The 18,738-nt window shown below is 48.2% G+C and overlaps 1 protein-coding gene and 1 long non-coding RNA gene across 5 annotated transcripts in view; one reads left to right on the top strand and one right to left on the bottom strand.

The window, feature by feature from the left end:
* The window catches only part of LOC140395210 (uncharacterized), a 34,616-nt gene extending 16,434 nt beyond the window's left edge, over window positions 1-18,182 (bottom strand). The window contains exon 1 of the long non-coding RNA XR_011936128.1: window positions 18,057-18,182. This is a non-coding gene — a long non-coding RNA (uncharacterized lncRNA). The remainder of the gene's footprint in view (window positions 1-18,056) is intronic.
* Window positions 17,072-18,738, top strand: part of shdb (Src homology 2 domain containing transforming protein D, b) — a 348,493-nt gene continuing 346,826 nt past the window's right edge. For 2 of the 4 annotated variants that reach the window (XM_072482747.1, XM_072482745.1), the window contains exons 1-2: window positions 17,072-17,558; window positions 17,927-18,290. In XM_072482747.1, the coding sequence (XP_072338848.1) occupies window positions 17,955-18,290 (336 nt within the window). In that variant the 5' untranslated portion in view covers window positions 17,072-17,558; window positions 17,927-17,954. The remainder of the gene's footprint in view (window positions 17,559-17,926; window positions 18,291-18,738) is intronic. The other 2 variants (XM_072482744.1, XM_072482746.1) reach the window with 2 other exon arrangements.

Raw genomic sequence — 18,738 nt, 5'->3', positions numbered from 1 at the left:
ACTGGGCGTAATAAGAGAAGACGCCCAGGCAGCGTTTCAGGGCTTTGGAACAGTGAGGGAGGGTGAACTCCATAAGGGGGCGCATGCGTTCAGGGTCGGGGCCTATCATTCCATTACACACTACGTAGCCAAGGATGGCTAGACGGTTGGTGCTAAACACGCATTTTTCCCTGTTGTAGGTAAGGTTCAGGGCGTTAGCGGTCTGGAGGAATTTGCGGAGGTTGGCGTTGTGGTCGTGCTGGTCATGGCCGCAGATGGTGACGTTGTCGAGGTACGGGAATGTTGCCCGTAAACTGTGCTGGTCAACCATTCGGTCCATCTCCCGTTGGAAGACCGAGACTCCGTTAGTGACGCTGAATGGAACCCTTAAAAAGTGGTAGAGCCGCTCGTCTGCTTCGAAGGCAGTGTACTTGTGGTCGCTCGGGCGGTGGGGAGCTGATGATATGCGGACTTAAGGTCCACGGTGGAAAAGACCTTGTACTGTGCAATCCGATTGACCATGTCGGATATGCGGGGGAGAGGGTACGCATCTAGTTGCGTGTACCTATTGATGGTATGACTATAGTCGACGACCATCCTCTGCTTCTCCCCGGTCTTTACAACTATCACCTAAGCTCTCCAGGGACTATTGCTGGCCTGGATTATGCCTTCCTTCAGCAGCCGCTGGACTTCAGACCGGATAAATGTTCGGTCCTGGGCACTGTACCGTCTGCTCCTAGTGGCGACGGGTTTGCAATCCGGGGTGAGGTTCGCAAACAAGGAAGGCGGTTCAACCTCGAGGGTCGCGAGGCTGCAGCTAGTAAGTGGGGGTATAGGGCCGCCGAATTGGAACGTTAAACTCTGAAGGTTACATTGAAAATCTAACCCTAGGAGAGTGGGAGCGCAGAGGTGGGGGAGGACATAAAGTCGGAAATTCTTAAACTCTCTCCCCTGCACCATTAGGTTCGCGATGCAGAACCCTTTGATTTCTACGGAATGGGATCCCGCTGCCAGAAAAATCTTTTGGTACTCGGGTGGATTGAAAGAAAACAGCGTCTTACCATATCCGGGTGGATAAAACTTTCCGTGCTCCCAGAGTCGATCAGACATGGCATTTCGTACCCGTTAACCAGCACCGTTGTCATTGCCGTTTGGAGCGTCCAGGGCCGCGACTGGTCCAGGGTCACCGAAGCCATTTTCTTCAGGCCCCGTGGAGCCGTCCATGCTGGGGTCCTTGGCTGTCAGCCAAGATGGCGGCATCCACGGATCGCACGGGGTCGGGGGTGGACAAAATGGCCACGCCCATGAATCGCACGTGGCTGGAGGGTCACAAGATGGCGGCGCCCATGCCCCCCCGCATGGAGTCCGGGACCCAAAACGGCGGCGCCCGTTGGCCGCACATGGATCGTTGGGGGCGTTGAGTCTGTAGTCCCAGTTCTCCCCGGAGATGCGGCGACCCCCCCGGGACTCGCACACCGCTGAATAGTGCTCCTTCTTGCCGCAACTTTTACAGATGGCCGAGCAGGCTGGGCAGCCCTGCCGGGGGTGTTTTGACTGGCCGAAAAAATAGCAGCGGGGCCCCCCCGGGTGGTCTGGTGCTCTGGCCACGCAGGCTTGCGGGGGGATGGGGAGTGCCGGGGAGTCGGTCGCGGCGGGGGTCCACGGAGCCCAACGGGCTGCCACGCAGTCGGGAGCTTAAGCGTGGGCATTCTGCGAGGCCACATCGAGGGAGGCCGCAAGGGCCCGTGCCTCCATGAGCCCCAGTGAGTCTCTCTCCAACAGTCGCTGGCGAATTTGGGATGAGGTCATACCTGCTACGAAAGCATCCCTGATTAGGAGTTCCGTATGTTCGTTAGCCATCACCGGTGGGCAGTTGCAGCTCCTTCCCAATATTAGCAGCGCGCTGTAGAACTCGTCCAGCGATTCTCCAGGGATTTGCCGTCTCATCGCGAGTTGGTGGCGTGCGTAGACCTGGTTTACGGGCCGAATGTAGATCCCTCTCAGCACGGTGAGTGCCGTCGGGAAATCCTCCGCGTCTACGATGAACGTGTAGATCTCCGGACTCACCCTGGAATGCAGGACCTGCATTTTCTGGTCTTCTGTAGGTCTGCCGGGGACCGTTCGGAGGTATCCCTCAAAGCACGCTAACCAGTGTTTAAACGTGGCCGCTGAGTTTGCTGCATGGGGGCTGATTCGCAGACCCTCCAGGGTGATCCGGAGCTCCATAGTCCTTTAAAGTGTGCGTAATAAATTGTAGCACAATCAATCACTCACGAGGCGAGAAGAGATTAAGTCAATCGATGGCTTTATTACGCAGACTTGTTCCCCAGCAGCTCGGTTACAGAATGCGGCTGCTGGGAGAACCCGGGTTCTTATACTCCGCCTTACTGGGTGGAGCCAGCAGACGGCACATCCAATCAGGACCCAGTGTCTGTCCACCAATAGCCTCTTGGCATCACTGGGTACCGTACTACCCCTAATACATACCACCACACTGTGTGCATTTCTTAGTGGATGGTGCAAAAGTGAAAAATGAAACCATCTTGAAGTTGATGGTTTACTTTTTTTTCTTGGGGGGAGGTGTCATATGAGAGTACCTTTAAGACATGGATGTTTAAGTAATGTACCTTTAAGAAAACAGTGATGTCAGAGATTGGGTGGGGCTGAGGTCAGTTCAGCCATTTTGCTGTTTAATTTTGCAGGTTTCTAGTTTCAGTTTAGAAAGCAGTTTGTGTGTGTCTGTGTGTTTCCAGAGAGCTGCAAGTTTTGAAAAGAGCTGGATGTGTTTCTGTGTTTTGCAGTGAGCTGGATCTCTCCCATGAAAGACTATCTCTGGATCATTTGGGTGATTTAAACTTATAAGAGTGAAGCCTTTAACCTGATGTGATTTTGTTTAAAGGTGTTAAGTCTCTTGGAAGTTTGAAGGAACATTTAAAGGATGTATTTACTGTTGCAATATTTTCTGAGTTATCTTTGAAGTAAGGGATGTTAAGAGATCCAATGTTTATTTAAGATGTTAAGTTGAGTTCATGGAATAAACAGTGTTTTGTGTTTAAAAACCCACGTGTCCATAATTGTAATCCCACACCTAGGGAAAAAGCTGTGTGCTCGGAAAAGCAACAAATCCATTAAAGGGAGAGATTGGTTGAACTCCATGATACATTTTGGGGTTCTGAAAACGCCTCGCCCATAACAACCTCCTCTAAAACAACACATCACTTCTAAAGCAGTATTTCACTGAGATTAAAGTCACAACAAACACTAACCATGTAAAAAAATTGCTGCATTACTGAGTAGTTTATAAATACTCCTGCACTGAACTTTGCATAAAATATGCATATCATACTGGTAATTGTTACATTCACATTAAATATAAACAGATTAAAAACAGTAAATTGCATAGATTGATTTATGATCGGATTATCATGTATTTCATTCAATTTAACTTCTCTAAATTAAAATGGTAAAATATTTACTTTAACCTTTCTACCAAAATATCAATCAGAAAACAAGTAAAATAATTATTTTAGTGTCTTGATGATCAAATGCTGAAGTATAGCCATGTCAATTTTATTTCCACCTGCTTATATGGCTTCCTGTTAATATTGATGGGGAGGTGGTACCATTGAAGGTATTTTCATATAGTTGGCCCATAGTCTGGAGACCCAATAGTGCTGGAGAGCTAGTTATTCCTGAGTCTTGCTTTCATCTTTGGACAGGTAAGAAAGAGGGGGAGAGGTCTGCTGGAAGGGGAGCAGTATGTGCGTGTTATTACCCGCCTGAGTCTTAGGAGGTCGTGATGATTAACTACCTCATGGATCTTGCAGAGTACAAGTTCCCCTGAAAAGGGTGCGGGGAACCCTTAATGTTACTTGGCTTTATATAAATAGAGTTGGCCAGTAAGGCACTCGTTATAGAAGACCCAGTAGGGAAGCTGGAGATAATAGTGATTGTAAAATAAAGTAAGTTTTTGTTTAGACCTTCTCGGTATTGCATCTTCGTTGCCCTTACAAATGCGCACGTGTGTGGCTGAGAGGGACAGCTTAACACAGCGCACTTTGGTCCTAGCACAAAGACAGTAGAGGAGGCACCTGGCACTTAGAGCCTGTTGTTCAACATAATGCAAAAATGTACCCATTCATTTCTAAGGTACGACAGCGGGACATCCGGTGGTTGTGAAAGGAATCATTTAAATGCCAGGTTTTTTTCATATCCTGATCTTTACATAGGCCAGTCACATCACAACACCTGAAAATCACAAGGAATGAGCTTTGCAATAGTAACAATTAAATCCATCGCTCCCATTCCCATTCCCTACCAGCAAGAACCCCCCCACCCCCCGCCAGCTTTACCCTCTTCCCTCAATTGTGCCACTGTTGCATTGATATCATGTCATTTCGAGCTTTCTGGCTCAGAGGCAGAGACACAATGCCACAAGACCTCCTTATGTCAAATTGCATCCCATGATTTTTAGGACTTGGGGCAGCATGGTAACGCAATGGTTAGCCCTGTTGCCTCACGGCACCGAGGACCTGGGTTCGATCCCGGCTCTGGGTCACTGTCCGTGTGGAGTTTGCACATTCTCCCTGTGTCTGCGTGGGTCTTACCCCCACAACTGAAAGATGTGCAGAGTAGGTGGATTGGCCACGCCAAATTGTCCCTGAACTAAAAAACATTATTTTCAATTATTTTTAGGAGTTTGCCTTTTGATTTATAAGATGATGAGGTCAGTGTCCATGGAAGACACAGCTCCCTGAAAACACCCACTATGGGCTTGTTACCACCCACATCCTGAGCTGGTGAAGAGTTGTCACCGATCAGGTGACTGCAAATTTGCTGTCAGGTCTGTTGTAGATAGCTACCCCAAGTGGTCGACGGAGGTATTTCTGAGAATGCAAAGTCACAGGTCAATATCATCCTCCCTCACCACCCTACATCCCTGTCTGATCATAAAATAATTAGTTTGTGTTCCCCCAGTAAAGGCTGTATCTACTATATACAAAGCAGGAAGGGACCAGGAAGGTTTAATCACTAGCCTGTGATGATCTTTATCAGGATAGCAATGCACATGAGACAATTGCCCTCAATGGCTCTTAGCTAAAATGGGGTGGAGTTGGACTGAGGGGATGCGCCAAGGTTGCTGCCACTGATCACTGTCTAGTCAACCTATCATAGAATCAGAGAATCCCTACAGTGCAGAAGGAGGTTATTTGGCCCATCGAGTATGCCCCGACCCTCTGAAAGAGCACTCTGATAGAGCACTCCCTTGCCCTATCCCAATATCCCCTTAACGTACCCTTTGGACACTAAGGGGTAATTTAGCATGGCCGATCCACCTAACCTACATATCTTTGGACTGTGGGAGGAAACCAGAGTGCCTGGAGGAAACCCACACAGACACAGGGAGAACACGCAAACTCCACACTGACAGTCACCCAAGGCCAGAATTGAACCCGGGTCACTGGCGCTGTGAGGCAGCAGTGCTAATCAGTGTGCCCCCGTGCCGCCCCCGATCGGGAGGATAGGGCTTTGATTCACTGTTCATTGTGGTTCGATATTACGCTGACTTCTCCTGTCTCGGAAAAAAGCTGCATTTATCTGGCAACTTTCACATCCTCAGATTCTCCAAAGTACCAACGAAATACTTCTAAAGTGCTGTCGCCAAGGTAACATCGGCCAACATGTGAAGACAGCTGCTGTCCTTACCCGCCTCTAATGTGACTACACCCCCAGCAATGCGGTTAACTCTTAACTGCCTCTGAAATGGCCTAGCCAGCCATTCAATTCAAGGGCAACAGGGGATGGGCAAGAAACTCCCGCCACTGCCACATCTCATAAAAGAATAAAGAAATAAAACCTGGGAAGAGGGGGAGAAAATTGAAATGAAAGAAAAACACATTCAATCTTACCCTGAAAAGACTAATTCAGGCCTCCCTTCCGTGTGCTGCAGTGAGCTGAAGGATTAATTGAGCACTATAAAAAATGGAAGTGAGTGGCCAACTACAACACCAGCCGTTGGATGGATTATTCTTGTGAATAAAATGGTCACTCCAACCATTCTAATTTCATTCCTCCAGGATAATGGAATTGAATCACATCGACCCTTCAAAGCATAAAGAAAATACAGAGCTGGGAAGCTGAAATCACAATGTTTAAATGGTGCTTTTCTTGCAATATTATAAATTGTGACAAAAATATTGAAGGACCCAACACGACATCCTTATCTCACTTGACATAGATATCTATTCCCTTGTGCAATCTTTGCTCCTCCAACCGAACTGAACACGCATATATCTTGTTTCTTCGGCGAGGAGACAGCAGATTATTTTGCACAACCATGTTTTGAATTCAGTGACTTTTTTAAAATTAAATTACAAATCATTATAATTTCAGGCTGTCACACGCTCGCGACGCACATTGAATCAACATTTTTCTTTTGAAAATCATATTAACTGAATGATTATGAGATTACCCAAAGGGAGAGTGGAACCAAATTGAGAAAATGGAATGGAAAAATGTCAACAAAATTCCATGTTGTCTTCTATTACAGATTTAAGTGATTTACTCTTTCAATCTTCAGGCTGACAACCCAATTTCTAACAGGGCCGTGGAGTGTAACTGGAGCTGGCAATATTATAAATCACCCCGCTCGCTGTGGCCGCAATCAGTCGAGTCACAGAGGCAAAGCTGGGTGTTACATTTCTTTTCACAAGTCTTCATCTTTCTGCCCATCTTGAAACGCAGGAGACCTGGATCCCCGTTGCTCTCCCCCCCCCAACATCCCCGTGCACACTCCCCTTCCCCCACTCCCCACACTGACTCAGTGAGCTTATCCAAAGATTAGTGGACCCTTGATGATCAGGAATGGCCCTCTCCCAGTCTGTCTTGAGTTCGCTCTGAAGAAGTCGTATGGACTGGAAACGTTAACTTTATTTTCTCCCTCCACAGATGTTGCCAGACCTGCTGAGTTTTTCCAGCATTTTCTGTTTTTTGTTTGAATTAGCTAATCTCCACTTGGGAATTACGTGGCCTCCAATTGACCAGTGAGGGGAGGCGAGAGATCAGGCTCAGTTGTTGCTCCTGATCACAGTCTAGTGATTGCTACTAAGTCCGACTGCCAAAGTAAATTTTCGTCGCCCAGCTCAAGGGAGGCTCCCAAACAAGAGGAGGACAACGGAACTACTTCAAAGACACTCTAAAGGCTTACTTAATGAAATGCAATGTGGACGTCAATATCTGACCCAGAAGACACCTACTGAGAGGAACATCCTGACGGATGGGACACAATTCCTCAGGACATCCGACGGCAAGGGGAGGCCCAGAAAAGGAGCCTGATAAAAGAATACAGGTGACCTAGAGTCCAAGGACCGGTCCCACCTTCAGGTAAACCTGCCAAATGTGCGGTCGATGACGCAGCTCGAGGATTGGGCTCATCAGCCATCATACCCACTATGAGACAATCATACTCACTAGCGAGTAATCGCTGAAGAAGAAGATGACTCATGAAAAGGTGCATGTGTGCAGAGCTTGGTTGAAGATATGGTCAGTTTTGATTGAGATTGACAGTTGGCCATTGTTCACTGTCTTGAGTCACCTATGAAAATGGTTCCAAGTGTTTGATTCTTTACCACCCTTTGTGTGTGGAAGTGCTCCCTAACATCTCACCTTTTTTTTTCCTGAAATTCATGTATCTTTCCAAAATCTGCACAATGGCCCCTTGACTGAGAAAAATGGAAATGTGACCCCCTCCCCCTCCCCCATGCAAAAAGATTGTACACGGCTGCTGTACACGGCTGCTGTACACGGTGCTGTACACGGTGCTCTCGGTGCAGTCGCAGCAATGCCCTGAAAAATTGTAGTAAGACTTCCCTGATTTTACACTCCATCCTCCTTGCAATAAAGGCCAACATTTGCCTTCTAATTATTTGCCATACCTGCATACTAACCATTATGATATTCATGTACCAGCACACCCAGATCCCTCTGTCTTTTAAAATAATGTCCTGTTTTTCTATTTTTCCTGCTAAAGTGGACAAACTCAAACTTTCCCACACTATACTCCCTCTGCCAAGTTTTTGCCCACTGGTACTAACTTAACCCATCTATATCCCTTCGCAGACTCTTTGTATCCTCCTCACAACTTGCTTTCCTACCTATCTTTGTATCATCAACAGATTTGGCTACAGTAGTCGGTTCCTTCATCCAATTCTTTAATTATAGATTGAGTTCGCAGCACTCGACGAGTTACAGTTTGTCATTCTGAAAATTATCCATTTATCCTGTCTCTCTGTTTCCTGTTAGTTAGCCAATCCTCTCTCTAGGCAAATATAACATCCCCAACACTGTGAAGTACCCTTTTACATAGCACCTTAGCAAATGCCTTTTGGAAATCCAAATATACTGCATCTACTGGTTCCCCTTTATCCACCCTACATTTTACATCCTCAAGGAACTCTAATAGATTTGTTGAACACTATTTCCCTTTCACAAAGCCATGTTGACTCTGCCTGATAATGATTTTCTAATTGTCCGTCTACTAACTCCTTCAAAATGGATTCCAGCATTTTCCCAATGACAATTTCCCTAACAATTATGTTAGACTAATTGGCCTATAGCTTTCTGTTTCTGTCCTTTCTTTAATAGTGGTGTTACATTTGCTTATGGAGGGCAGCATGGTGGCACAGTGGTTAGCATTTCTGCCTACGGCGCTGAGGACCCGGGTTTGAATCCCGGCCTTGCGTCACTGTCTGTGTGAAGTTTGCACGTTCTCCCCGTGTCTGCGTGGGTTTCACCCCCACAACCCAAAGATGTGCAGGATAGGTGGATTGGCCACGCTAAATTGCCCCTTAATTGGAAAAAATAATTGGGTACTCTAAATTTTTTTTAACATTTGCTTCTGGAACATAAATGCCAGCATGGTTGGGCTGAATGGTCTGTTTCATTATGCTATGTAGAGTCAACAGCTTTGGTGTATCTTGGGAGGCAGGTGGAGTATGATGTATTTCTGACTCCCGTGTCCCAGGTTATCTCAGCGCATATTACAATGCAGGCTAGTCACTCTCCAATACCTCCTGCAATTTGCCATTACTTATGAGAGCTGTGAATGCCAGCAGAGTGTTTGCCCAAAGAGGGGGCATCACAGCCAAACATGATCCGTGCTCAAACACTACCAGGTGGAGGTCACTGGAAGAAGACTTCATTCCTCTGGGCTGCCTCAACTGACCACAGCCAGGGGGGCGGCAAGCACACTACAGATGGCGTGAGATTCTGCTCAACTACAAGAATTAGGAGCAAATTTACCATCAGCTCTGTCCCAAACATTCCACTCTCCTCGCACCAATAATTCCACCACAGAATCTGCCATCGCAAAATCCTGCAGCCAATTGGAAATGTACTTTTCCAGAATCTTAGAAAGCCAAGGCTCATTTCTCTCTGAATCTTAATTGGGAAATAGGACCAAGCGGTTGGCTATTCGTCCCATTGAGTCGTCCCCAATGACAATCTCTTCATTTATTCCATCCTTGTTCATACCCGTTCTTCGCAGAGAAGTATCTCCCTTTTAAACCTCAAGTGGTTTTGGAATTGTGCATTCCTTGGTCAGTGTTTTTTTAAATAAATTTAGAGTATCCAATTATTTGTTTTTCCAATTAAGGGGCAATTTAGCGTGGCCAATCCACTTACCCTGCACATCTTTGGGTTGTGGGGTGAGACCCACGCAGACACGGTGAGAATGTGCGAATTCCACACAGATAGGGACCCAGGGCCGTGATCGAACCTGGGACCTCGGTGCCATGAGGCAGCAGTGCTAACCACTGCGCCACCGTCAGTGTTTCCGATAATATTTTGTGAAATATTTTCCTAGATTTGTTTTTAGTTGCCTTTGTTTGAACTTTGAGATTCAGCTCCCTTTTTGCATTTTTTAAATCCAATCATGGCCCATGGATGTTGGTGGCAAGTCCATCATTTAGTGCCTAATTCCTAACTTCCCTTGAGAAGTTGGTGGTGAGCTGTCTTCTTGAATACAATTAGGTGGTTTGCTGGGCCTTTTTAGAGGGCAGTTAAGCGTCTAATCATTGCCCCTTGACATTCAATGGCATCACCATCATCAAATCCCTCACTATCAACACCCTGGGGCTTACCATTGACCAGAAACTGAAAATCCAGCATGTTGCATATGAAAACTGAAGCTTGGTCAGCTGAAGATGTGCCAACTGAGATTGCAAGGATGGGTGCCCACAACATCTCTGCAAATCTCCATTTTGCTCCACCTGCTCCATCACCTCTCTAACAGTATTAAAGTCATCACATTTCTCCCTCTCCTTAGTGCTGAAGAAGAGTCATACAGACTTGAAACCTGGGTCTGGATTCTCCATTTTGGAGACTAAGTCCACAAGCTGGTGTGAAAATAGTGGTCTTTTACGCCAGGAAACCTGGCGTCGAAAGGCCACCAATTCCCCATTTTGCTGGTGGCTAGCAGGCAGCTGTCGTAGAGCTCGCAGCTCTAGCTGCCGATACGGCCCCCAGCACTTCCGTTTAGAGGCCGCAAATGCGCACGGTGGCGGCCTGCAGCGGCCGCGCTGTGCTCCATGACGGGTTCAGCCCGTGGACCTGAACCACCAAAGTAGTGCCCCCGATCGGCTGCTCGCACGTCCCAGATCGCCCGCCCACATTGCCCCCAGCCCCGAATGAAGCCCCCCCCCCCCCGCGCTCCGATCGGCCCTCCCCCAACTGTGGCAGCCCCGGACTGAGTCCGCAGCCGTCAGGCGAGGATCCCGGACAGTGTGAGCACACGTAACCCACACCGTTGGGAATTCGGCCGGTCGGCAATGGAGCATCGCGATGGCCTGAGGCGGTGGACACTCGGGCAGGAGTACGCCGCTTTTCAGGGGTCGGAGAATTAAGAAACCGCCGCCACACCCGATTTTATGCGCCAAAACGGATTCTCTGTCCCATCGCCGAACACGATTTTGGCGTCGGGGAGTGGAGAATCCAGCCCCTTAACTCAATTTCTCTCTCCACAGATGCTGCTAGATCTGCTGAGGCTTCTCCAGCATTTTTTTGTTTTTATTTCAAATTTCCAGCAATCTGCAGTATTTTGTTTTTATATCATTTTTTTTGGTCAGACAAGGACGTGAAGAATCATGGACCAAGGCGGCAGATGGAGTTTAGCTATACCTCAGCTGCGACCTTATTTAATGGGGGAGCAGGGTTTGAGGGGCTGAAAAAACTCCCTGCTTCTGAGTTTGACTTGCTCAATAATTCATGCCTTGGTGTAAATACTGAAATGGAGCAGCAGGTGGTGCTGTCTCCTTGAGAAACTCAGCAATTCATGTCTCATTGGCTCCAGACTTGCACATCAAGGCCTCCAGGCAACTGATTCGGTTTTGGTTCCAGATGATGTGTTGATAATTTTACACAATGTTTCTGCAGGATATAGGAGGCAGGCGTTGTACTCGTGCTCCACTGCAGCTGCTCTCATTAAAGGAGCTTATGGGCGTGAAGGAACCAGGGGCATCCGACAAAGGGAGCAGAGCTGGGGGGGTTTTGAAGTTTTTTCTCCCCCTATTGCTGGGAGAATGTGGCTGGCCTGTCTTCTCCTCTGCTGTGTTGCTTCGTCGTTCTCTCGAAACTGCTGCCCTCATACTATAGGATCTGGCTCCAGGCTCGCTACAGCCCACCCCATTCTCCATGTGTTAGCACAGTGATTGCCAGTTGGTGATTTGTGCAAAGGGGGCCGGGGGGGGGGGGGGGGGGGGGGGAGGGCTGGAATTGCAGGCATGAGCAGCACAGTGGTTAGCACTGCTGCCTCACAGTGCCGGGGACCTGGATTTATTTCCGGCCTTGGGTCACTGTCTGTGCGGAGTTTGCATTTTCTCCCCGTGTCTGCGTGGGTTTCCTCCGGATGCTCCGGTTTCCTCCCAGAATCCTAAGAGGCGCAGGTTAGGTGGATTGGCTATGCTAAATTGTCCATTAGTGTCCAAAGTTAGGTAGGGTTGTGTGGATAAGGCATGCAAGTGGGCCTGAGTCGGGTGTTCTTTCAGAGGATCGGTGCAGACACGATGGGCCAAATGTCCTCCTTCTGCCCTGCAGGGATTTTATGGTATCGCAGTTGGGCCCGATCCACTCTGTTCCTGCCCACCTCATTGTCACATAGTTTCCAGAAAGACATACAGCGTAGGGAACAGGAACAAGAATGCAGGAATATTTTTTTTTCCCAATTAAGGGGAAATTTAGCGTGGCCAATCCACCTACCCTGCACATCTTTGGGTTGTGGGGGTGAGACCCAGACAAACAGGGAGAGAATGTGCAAACTTCACACGGACAGTGACCCGGGGCCGGGATCGAACCCAGGTCCTCGGCGCCGTGAGGAAACGGTGCTAACCATTGCACCACCGTGCCGCCCTGAACGCAGGAATATTTTATCCCACTGAGTTCTGATGAATGACTGAAACATTAACTTTACCTTTCCACAGATACTGTCAGGCCTACTGGCGGCGGGGGGGGGGGGGGGGGGGGGGGATATAAAATGCCATCTCCCACCCCTTCCTGCTTGCAGCTAATTCAGTAAAGACTGTGGGTTTCAGTTCCACTCTGGCTAGTCCATGTGAAACATTGAGCTTTCCACCCACAACTGCATTTGAATGCAACCAAGCCATCAGAGAGCAGCAGCTGCCTTCACACAAATGAGTCTCGCAGTCATCTCCTCCCTCCTTCCCAAGGTGACACTTCTCCTCTTTAAATGAGGAAATCTCTCTCTGTGTAGAACATCAAAGGTCCCTGAATGCTTCTTCTTGCCCTGCTTCACATTGAATATCCTTCAAACCAACCAAGCATTTTCCCCCCCCTCAAATTCCCGACCTCGTTTGGAACAAGGGGAAGCTAAATATCCAAAATTAAAAACAGAAGAAGGAAAGCTGGAAACATGCAGCAGGCTCTGGCAGCGTCAGAGCAGAGGGAAACAGAGTTAATCTTTCAGGTCGTTGACCTTTCGTCTGTAACTAGGAGGAAAAGCATTGATGTGGAAGGTGACATTGCCAGACCAGACATGGCGGAGTCACAGAGAGCTAGGGAGTGGTACTGCTGTCAATTTTCGAGGACTTTAGCAGAATTTAGGATTTTAAAATAATGAGCCGTTGGTGCCGTGTGCATCACACTGAGCTGAGGATCAGAGAAACGAAATGATAGAGCGGGTCAAAGGCTAGGAATTCTGCAGTGAGTAACTCACCTCCTGACTCCCCAAAGCCTGTTCACTGAGCCAGGAGTGTGATGGGATACTCTCCCCTTGCCTGGATGAGTGCAGCTCCAACAACACTCAAGAAGCTCGACACCATCCAGGACAAAGCTGCCTGCTTGATTGCTACCCCTTCCACAAACATTCACTCACTCCACCACTGACGTTCAGTAGCAGCCGTGTGTACCATCTACAAGATGCACTGCAGGAATTTGCCAAGTTTCCTTAGGCAGCATTTTGCAAATTCACGACTACTACCATTTTGAACAACAAGGACAGCAGATACATGGAGACACCACAACCTGGAAGTTCCCCTCCAAATCACTCAGCATCCTAACTTGGAACTATATCGCCGTTCCTTCACTGTCCCGGCCCCGGGTCACTGTCCGTGTGGAGTTTGCACATTCTCGCCATGCCTGTGTAGGTCTCACCCCCACAACCCAAAAGATCTCACCCCCACAACCTCGCCAACATTGAGGGCATTTAAAAGTTTATTGGATAAACATATGGATGATAATGGCATAGTGTAGGTTAGATGGCTTTTGTTTCGGTGCAACATCGTGGGCCGAAGGGCCTGTACTGCGCTGTATTGTTCTATGTTCTATGTTCTATGTGCAGGGTAGGTGGATTGGCCACGCTAAATTGCCCCTTAATTGGAAAAATAAAAAAGATATATTCCTGCATTCTTGTGCCTAATTCAAAATGCTGGAACTCCCTCCCTAACAGCGCCATGGGAGTACCTACACCTCATAGATTGCAGTGGTTCAAGAAGGCAGCTCACCATGACCATTTCAAGGGCAATTAGGGGCGGGCAATAAATGTTGGTCTAGCCAGCGACGCCCACATCTTGTGAACAATCTTTTTAAAAGGCATACTGCCAAGTGAGGAAGCTTCTAGCATTAGGCACACATACTAAAATATTGTCCTGTCTCCAGAGAGACACTTTGGTCCTTCATATGAGACATTAAAACAGAGGCTCTGTTCTGATTAAACTGAGGCTCTGTGAAGATGAATGTGATTTTCCTCAGTCTCCTGGTCATCATTCCTCCCACAGGTAACACTGCCCAGGATAAGGGACCAAATCCACTGGTCATTCACCTCATTGCTCCTGGTTTCATTGCACTGTCCTCAAAATGGCTGCTGCATTTGCCTCCATAATCATTGCTCTTCGCAGGGACAAACCGTTTGGGAAATGCTTTTGAGACCGTGCTGAGGTTGGTGAGGTACTATATAAACTCAAGTCAGCCCCTGACTCACCCTCTACATTTTGTGCGTTCGAGCAATTCCTGGTGTCTGACTGAGGAGATGTGGGTGATTGGGTTACAGACATGGAGGACTGATCCTAGGTATAGTTGACAGGAGGTCCTGAACCTGAATGCGGACAGGGGGTGGTCATTTTTTTAGGTGCTCACAAAGCCATTGTTTCCAGTTAAGTCAAGGTGAGGACACTATGAAGGCTGAAGAGAGAGAGCTACAATTAATTCCTGTAATCCAATTGTGACGATTGAGTGGTTTCTGACTCCAACCAGGGAGCCCTTCAAGACCTAAATCACAATTTCACTGAATAAGGCATTTTTCTTATTGACCTTTTGCACTAATGTGGAGTTTTGATTGTATAAATGGGGAGAAACTGTTTCCAGTAACCAGAGAAGACATTTTAAAGGTTATTGGCAAAAGAGCCAAAGGGGAGATGAGAAGACAATTTTTCCACAGGGTTCTTAACACCTATATAATAATCTTTATTACTGTCACAAGTAGGCTTACATTAACACTGCAATGAAGTTGCTGTGAAAATCCCCTAGTCGCCACACTCTGGTGCCTGTTCGGGTACACTGAGGGAGAATTTAGAATGTCCACTTCACCTAACAAGCACGTCTTTCAGGACTTGTGGGAGGAAACCGGAGCACCCGGAGGAAACCCACCGAGACACAGGGAGAACGTGCAGACTCCACACAGATAGTGACCCAAGCCGGGGAATGAACCCAGGTCCCCGACACTGTGAAGCAATAGTGCTAATCACTGTGCTACCATGCTACCCAATGTCTGGAGGGCCTGAAAGGGCAGTGGAAGCCCTTGTTGGAACAAATATTTTCAAAGGGAAATTGAATACAATACTTGAAGTGGAAAGGCTTGGTATGGCTTTGGGGAAAGAGGGGTGTGGGACGAAATGGATTCTTCTTTCAAAGAGCAACCATAGTCACGATGGACGAAATTGCCTCCTTCTGTGCTGTAAGATTCTATGAATACTGTTAAAGTTGCAGCAGTGCACCCCTACCCCAAACCTTTTGCCTTATCAAGTTACAAAGTTGCCTTTGATGGCCACAGCAACTTACATTTATATAGCACCTTTAACATAGTCAAATATCCCAAGGCACTTCACGGGAATGTTAGCAAACAACATTTTGAGGGGCATAGATGGTATGGATAGGAAAGAGCTTTTCCCCTCAGTGGGGGGATCAATAACGGGGTTGGGGGGGCACAGATTTAAACAGCAGGAGATTTAGAGGGGATGCGAGGAAAACCCTTTTCGCCCAGAGGGTGGTGGGAGTCTGGAACTCACTGCCTGAAAGGGTGCTAGAGGCAGCAACCCTCACAACATTTAATAGGATTTAGATGATTACTTGAAACGCCACAGCATACAAGGCCACGGGGCAAGTGCTGGAAAGTGGGATTAGAATAGATAGGTGCTCGATGGCCAACACAAACACGATGGGCTGAAGGGTCTCTTATCCATTCTGTTAAATATCTGTGACTCTATGACCAACCTCAAGGAGGTACTAATAATAATTTTGATTGTCACAAGTAGGCATGTATTAACACTGCAATGAGGTTACTGTGAAAAGCCCCTAGTCGCCACATTCCGACCCCTGTTCAGGTACACTGAGGGAGAAGTCAGAATGTCCAATTCACCTAACAGCACGTCTTTCGGGAAGAAACCGGAGCGCCCGGAGGAAACCCACGCAGACACCTTTGAACACCCCTGTTCTCCCTGTGAACACAACCACCCAAGCCAGGAATCGAACCCGGGACCCTAGTGCTGTGAAGCAACAATGCTAATCACGGTGCTACCATGCTGCCCACACTAGGACATGTGGCCACATACTTGGTGAAAGAGGTGGGTTTGAATGGAATGAGGGAAAGGAGGAAAGATGGGAAGGTGGAAGTTATATAGGGTGGTAGCCCCCCATCCAGATGGCTTTGGGACACCGCCACCAGAATTGTGTATGGGTAGATCATGCCCTTCGTTCAAATGGCATCTTCGGGGGGGGGGGGGGATTTAAGAATTCGGAAAGGCTGTTTTAAATCTTTCATTCCTTACCAAACCGTTCACAAGTTTGCGTTCCTATAGCAGCTGTTGGAAATATCTCAAAGCGTCAGTCCTCGCCCCTGCCCTGTGGATCAGCGCAGCAGCTGTTCTGTGCACAGGAAGATCCCATTGACACGGCGATGGGAGGAACAATCGGTGAACCGGCTGGCGGTGGGTTCGGGGGAGGGGAGTGTTGACTATTTTAAACACCCCGGTCGGAAAAGGTTTTGCTTTAAGACCAATTCGACAGGCACCCACTTGGTGCGCAAGCTCTTTGAATGGGCGTCCTGCCTGCTGAACAGCACAGAACGTTCCTCCACACATATCCAACCTGTTAATTAATCTGATAATGAGTATTTATTACAAATATCGCGGGTGCTGGAAATCTGAAAACAGAAAATACTGCAACAAAAAAAAAATCCTGCAGGTCAGAGTGTGGCGAGAGAGTTAAATACTTCGGATTGATTTACTGAACTTTTTTTTTTTCAAATTTTGTTTTCACCGCAGCAATTAGATATATAAAGCCGATAGTGTTTGCCCACGTTAGGGAATGGAAGCTGCTGTGGGAGGGAAGGTGTTCTCAGCTTTTGTTCCACTTCTATGGCCTGAAGTTTACTATTTTGCTGAGGGTGGGTTTTTTGTGTGTGGCTTTAGTGTCGGCCAATAGAGAACCGTCTGGCCAGGAGAGCTAGTCGTCCTTTCCCCTTTAATGAAAAGAGAAAGCAAATGTGGGGGCTCTGGGTCGCCTCTGGATGTTTCACACCTTGGAGCTACAAGAGAGGGAGAGGGGGAGAGAGAGAGAGAGAGACTCAGCTCAGCTCCTAAAACCAGCCCTCCGGATCCTACTGCAGCTCCCTGGAGCCTGTCTCTCTCTCTCAGTCAGTCAGTCACTTCAAACTGCAGCCCGATCTGATCCCAGCTCCTAAACCGTGCATTCCAGCTCCTCAACATCACTGAGAGCACAGAAGCAGCGAGAGAGAGTGAGAGGGGGGGAAGAGCTGACGAGGGTTGATGAAAACCCTCACATTTCTAACAAAACAGGTAAACCAACTCTCAGACCTGGCAGCGATCTCTGCCTGGGCACACTGACAAATTGTTTTTTTTTGGCTTCTTTTAAAACACACCAGGCACACGCACAACGAATTATTCTGTTAAATCAGTCGTTGCAATCTTTTTTGGGCGCCTTATTGTTGAAACTTTTGCCCAAAGAAAATGTCAAATTGAAAGTTAAACCAGTCACTGTTTTGGGGGGAATTGGTCTAGATTTTTTTTTTAATTGAGCCATTGAATGACACTGACACCGTGGATCATGTATTTAATGTATCCCCCCCATCCCCCCCGGGGCGTTTGCCGGATCTCCGCGGGTCAGTTTCTTGTGAAATTCACACAATTCCATTTCTCCCTGTTAGTTTCAGGGCGAATCTCCTGCCGCCAGGAATGGCCAAGTGGCTCAAGGATTATTTGAGTTTCGGCAGCCGCCGGGTGCCTCCCCAGCCCCCCAAACGCGACTACAGCGAGAGTGAGATCCTGAAAGCTTACCGAGCCCAGAGGAACCTCGACTTCGAGGATCCTTACGAGGAGAGTGAGGGCAGAGCCAGGGCTTCAGAGGGTGAGCATCCGCTCGGACTTTCCTCCTCCCAGCACCAGAAGCCAGCCTCCCCCGACATCAAGTATGTTTCCCCCAAACACCGGCTCATTAAAGTGGACAGCACCGACCTGGGCTGCAGGGCAAAGATACTGGGCACGGAGGAGGCGAAGGGCAAACCTGAGACTGTGAGTACGGCCCAGCTAGCACTTTTTCATGTGTGGGATTGTTTTATTCCCTCTCTCTCTGTAAAACTTCTGGACAATCGCATGGTTAGTAATGAAGGTCACTGAGGGCGGATCAGTCCCTATCGCTGGTTAGACACCTTCACCCGCCTGAGACGTGGGTCCCAGCTGATCAATGAGACTCTGATCCACACCAACCAGGTCCCATCCATTTTGGCATTTCCCTACTCCCATTGCCCCCTCCCCACTGTGCTCTCCCCTTGCCCCCCACTCTCTCTACCTCTTGACTCCCCACTCTCTCTCTACCCCTTGCCCACTCTCTGTCCCTTGCCCTCCCCCACTCTCTCTCTGTCCCTTGCCCTCCCCCACTCTCTGCCCCTTGCCCTCTCTCTGTCCCTTGCCCTCCCCCACTCTCTCTCTGCCCCTTGCCCTCTATCTGCCCCTTGCCCTC

Source organism: Scyliorhinus torazame, chromosome 18 (assembly GCF_047496885.1).
Source record: "Scyliorhinus torazame isolate Kashiwa2021f chromosome 18, sScyTor2.1, whole genome shotgun sequence".
Lineage (NCBI taxonomy): Eukaryota > Metazoa > Chordata > Chondrichthyes > Carcharhiniformes > Scyliorhinidae > Scyliorhinus > Scyliorhinus torazame.
Note: the sequence above shows the minus strand (reverse complement) of the source record. Positions and strands in the feature narration are given on the sequence as shown.